Source organism: Pyxicephalus adspersus, chromosome 9, assembly GCF_032062135.1.
Source record: "Pyxicephalus adspersus chromosome 9, UCB_Pads_2.0, whole genome shotgun sequence".
Taxonomy (NCBI): Eukaryota; Metazoa; Chordata; class Amphibia; order Anura; family Pyxicephalidae; genus Pyxicephalus; species Pyxicephalus adspersus.
This window is the reverse complement of record NC_092866.1, coordinates 59,981,237-59,986,021: the sequence shown is the minus strand read 5'-3', so window position 1 is coordinate 59,986,021 and position 4,785 is coordinate 59,981,237. Positions and strand designations below refer to the sequence as shown.

The following is a 4,785-nucleotide window of genomic DNA, read 5'->3' as shown; positions in this document are numbered from 1 at the left end:
TTATATGTCTTGTTACTAAGGAGAAGTTAAAGCAGACCACTCGACACATGTTCAAATTATGTGGTTTTATTTTATTTTAATTATTTTTTTAACTTTTTTCAAGAACCCCTAAGTTTTCTGGGATACTTGCATCATATATTTTCCATTAGGTTGTGGGCTGGTGCTTATGTGAATGCCTGAGAAGTTCCACTTTAATAGCCCCTATGTGCTTTTATTACATTATAACATTGCATTGCTCCTGGTATAATTTATTATTCTAGTACTGCTGTTACATAGGATTATTACAATGCTCTGGTTATATTAGCATTTTAGTGATTCTGTATCATTAGCGTTCTTGTTATGTTGTTTTATTTATTTATAAATTATTTATTATTTTATTTATTGTTCTCCCCTATATTGTATTATTATTATAGTGCTCCTTTGTATTGTATTATTATAGTGCTTCTGTTACATTGTATCATTAGTGTTCTTGTTATGTTGTATTAATATTGTTAGTTATATTGTATCAATACTGTGCTGCTGTTGTATTAAATTATTATAGTCCTCCTATCACACTGTATCATTATATCTTTACAGTGCTCCCTATACTGTATTATTATAGTCTTGTTACATTGTATGATTACAATGCTCCAGTTATATTATGATATTATAGTGCTTTTGTTATATTGTATTATTAGTGTTCTTGTTATGTTGTTATTAGCGCTCCCATTGTATTGCATCATTATAGTGCTTATTATATTGTATTAATTTAGCCCTCCTTTATATTATATCACTGTTTTCCTGCTGTTGTGTTGTGTTGTTATAGTCCTCCTATCACACTGTGTCATTATAGTGCTTCTTTACCATTGTACCTTTATATTGCTCGTGTTACTTTGTATTATTACAATGTTTCTTTTACATTGTATGCTTAAAATGCTTCTTTTAGTATCAAAACTAGCAAAGAGCTAAACAATTCAATTCAATGTATTATTTATTATTTTAATTTCAAAACCACACATTGACTCTTTATTGCATTTGAAGCTGTTTCTCTCTTTCTTTTTTTACTTTTAATTGGAGTTACAGAAAGTCCTGGCTAATAGTGCTTCTAGGAATAACAGTTATTATATGATTATACAGGAAAGACATTGGGGCTGATTTATTAAAGCTCATCAAGGCTGGCGAGGATATACTTTCATCAGTGAAGCTGGTTTATCCAGCAAACCTGAAATGAATCTGGTGCAGGAAAGAAATTTATTCCAGGTTTGCTGGATCACCCAGCTTTACTGATGAAAATGTATCCTCTCCAGGTTTGGAAAGCTTTAATAAATCAGGCCCATTACACAGAAGGAAGGGAATAATGCACAATGTGTGGTCTACAACAAGTCATCTAGGGCAGCGGTCCCCAACCACCGGGCCGCAGCCCACTACCGGTCCGCGGCGGTGTTTTCAGTGGGCCGCGAGTACATGATCCATTATTGAAAACGAAGCGGCACCCAACCACCATCCGCGGACCGGAAGTGGTCCGCAGCGGTGTTTGTATGAGATGCCAGTAAATGTACACAGTAGTCTGTGTACAAGCAATGCGAGCACATGACATGCAGCTCGATTGGCTGTCAGATGTCATGTGATCGCTTTGAAGCAGCAGAGGTGCACAGAGAGAAAAGAGAAGACGCCAGAGTATGTCTTCTCTTTTCTCTCTGTGCACCCCCCCCCCGGTCCGCAGAGAAATTTCCTTCCGTGAAACCGGTCCCTGGGGCCAAAAAGGTTGGGGACCGCTGATCTAGGGTATATTTTGTCCACTTGTGTCTTGGGTAACATTGGCACTGGGAATGCATCCTTGGCTGGTAAGGACATATATGTGTGTACACTGGACCTGATATATCAAATGGGTGAATCAGATCCCTTCCCAGTATGCTGGATCACCCAGGTTCTCCTATGATAGCCTATCTTCACCAGTTAGGGAGAGCTTTAATAAACCAGGGCCACTGACTGTTGGATAATTAGATCCTCAACCCTTCATTCATTATTAGGCATTTTTTAAGAAATGGGTCATGAAGGTGCTGGGGTTGGCACAAGGCTTACAAACCCTTCCTGTATGAAACAGATTTGTTGCAGAATCAAAAAGAAGGGATGAAGGACCTTATGAGCTGCAGTGCCATGTATTATATAATAATAAATACAATATGCAAAGCAATATAGAAATACACTTTATATAAAATCTATCACTCTGTCCTAATGAAAACTGATGTCACAGGTTATGTAGGTGCAAATAACTTGCTCTTACCTTTTTTATTTTTTTTGAATACATTGCAACCAAACAGCGCCAATATTGTTATTGTCAACAGTGCTAAGATGATGCAAAGCACTATATAGGGATCTGCTGGAGGAAAAGAAAACAAAGCTCAGGTCTGACTTCATTAAAAGGTTTTATGTAAGTAAGGAAATAATTATGTTATGGGTATATGAATCACCCACTAAATTCTTTCCAAGGTGTTTAAGTTTTTCCTATTTACAAGACCAAATTTGCAGATAAAGAAAGGCCAAGTGAAAGCTTGGTAAGTAAAGTGATTGTGTACTTTGCTGGAAGTGTTCCGGCAGAATCATGAAATGGAAATGGAAACAAACCGGGACAGATGAAAAAAACAATGGAAGAGAAAAGGTAATTATTAAAATAGCAGTTTGGGATAAAAATAATGCTTTACATGGTGTCAGTGTACTTAGCAGATTGTATAATTGTCATTTGGTGATGTTGGACTTGCTACCTTCATTTTTATGGCCATGGAAGAAGATGGCGGCAATGGAGTTGGGTGCTGGAGCATTAAGCTGGTACCAACGGCTAATTGTCTAGATCAGTGTATGTCAACCAGGGTTCCTCCAGAGATTGGTAGGGGTTCCTTGAGCAATTTGTATTTTTCAGGTTAGCTTTACTTATTACCTATATCCTCTATAGGAGTGGCATTCTTCCAAATGGCAAGCAATGTAAGAGGCATTTTCTTACCACCACCATAATGTACTGTGAGCTGTGAATATAATAATTATAGCTGGAGTTCCCTGAAGTTATTTCAAGGGTTCCCCCGTGTTAAAAAGATAAAGAAATGTTGATCTTGAAGTAGATAGGAGGTGGCAAGTCTGCTCTTGGCCCACAGGTACCACGATAGCAATGTTGGAACCTTGAGCGTAGTAATAGAGGAAACAAAAGTAGAGAAACAAAAGAAGATGACTGTGTGTTCAGTTTTCCATCTTTATCATAAATCTACATTATTTTTCACCAAACTTTTGGAAACAATCTGCTACCCCTGCTGCATGCTGGTACTTTCAAACAACTGAGCCGTTTCCTTACAATTACTAAAAGGCAGTAACTGTGCTGCTTAACCTACACCTTTGTGATGGATCCTTCAAGCCATGATGAAGAGTTTGATCCCCGAAACGCTTTGGAATGTTCCCATGGTTTTATATAATACTCAACACTGTTGACTCTTCTTTTGGCACACTAGTTCTACTTCCATTAAAAAAGAAGTGATTGGCAGTTCCTGGTTTGTTATGTTTAGATAAGATACAGTCCTATAAAAAAAAATAACAGGAATTCTGTGGCTTACTCTTGTTCATGGAATTGGGATCCTGTGTGACATCATCTATAAGAAATTTTAGACAATTCACAATATTAGAAGAGCTTGAGGTTATCATACTGCACCAATACATTAATGTTAGAATTATGAGCAAACTAGTTTAATATAAGTGCATGCACCAAGCTAACAAAACACTTCTTATGCCCTTTGTCATTGGGGAGAAAATATCCAATGCTTGCACCCGACACCGTCACATACTGGCTCTTCCCCCTACCCCTTTCATTGGGTATTGTAACTGGCAGTACATCCCATGCAGAACAGAGTAAATTCTCATTGCATCACTGCAGATTAGCTATTCTTTTAAAGTTCAAACTTCATCTGCTATAATGTATGACACACAACAATAAGTTTTGCACCCAAAAACAAAAAAAAAATTAAAAATAGAAACCTACTAAGCAGTCTACCTGGACTGGGTCTACAGGGTCCAATACCAAATAAATATACACATTTTCTGAAAAATAATTTTAGTCTGTAATTTTTGTTTTTGAGGATTTACCTGTCTTTCTGTGGTAAACATGAAAATTATATAGTCAGTGGGATATGTAAATAACACAAGTTAAAGAAAGAAAGAGAACAGAGGGGGTTTGTCACTGTTAAGCCATTTGCAATTTTGCGTTTCCTAGAATTGAATAATAATTACACTAAAACCATTTAAGTCCAAACAATTCCCCTGAAGAAGCCAATATAGGCGAAACGTGTCGGGTGAAAGAGACTGACATGGTTACATTTATGATATAGTATATATATATATATATATATATACTACATATATGTAGTATTTGATGTATAGTATGGACATCCCAATCCCATGGTAATACAATGGGTCCAGGATGAATCATTTCACATGTGTGAATAAGTTTCATGAATACATATTTATAACTTTAGCCATCAATCTTTCTTTAATTTATGTTATTCTGTAGTTTATTTATCTCATACCTTTATCAGTGGACCTATTGACATCCTTTGTGATATCTAAAAAAATCCCAAAAAACGTAGAATTAAAATTATATTAGTAGTAGCAATGAGAGGCATAAGCATTGTTCCCAGTTAGTGCCCCATAAGCCCTCAATGAAATGCTATGCTCTAGAAATTAGGACTAAATCCCACTGCCAAAAAAAGCCAACTATTTATGTGCCCTACTATTGGCCAGTAAAACAATCCATCACTATAGTAAGCCAGT

At 36.4% G+C, this 4,785-nt stretch overlaps 1 protein-coding gene across 8 annotated transcripts in view; it reads right to left on the bottom strand.

The window, feature by feature from the left end:
* Window positions 1-1,739: 1,739 nt before the first annotated feature.
* The window catches only part of LOC140338120 (uncharacterized), a 21,127-nt gene continuing 18,081 nt past the window's right edge, over window positions 1,740-4,785 (bottom strand). Inside the window, exons 7-9 of one of the 8 annotated variants that reach the window (XM_072422179.1) lie at window positions 4,542-4,577; window positions 3,576-3,611; window positions 1,740-2,359 (exon numbers count right to left, since the gene is read on the bottom strand). In XM_072422179.1, the coding sequence (XP_072278280.1) occupies window positions 2,235-2,359; window positions 3,576-3,611; window positions 4,542-4,577 (197 nt within the window). In that variant the 3' untranslated portion in view covers window positions 1,740-2,234. The remainder of the gene's footprint in view (window positions 2,360-3,575; window positions 3,612-4,541; window positions 4,578-4,785) is intronic. The other 7 variants (XM_072422181.1, XM_072422176.1, XM_072422177.1 and 4 more) reach the window with 7 other exon arrangements.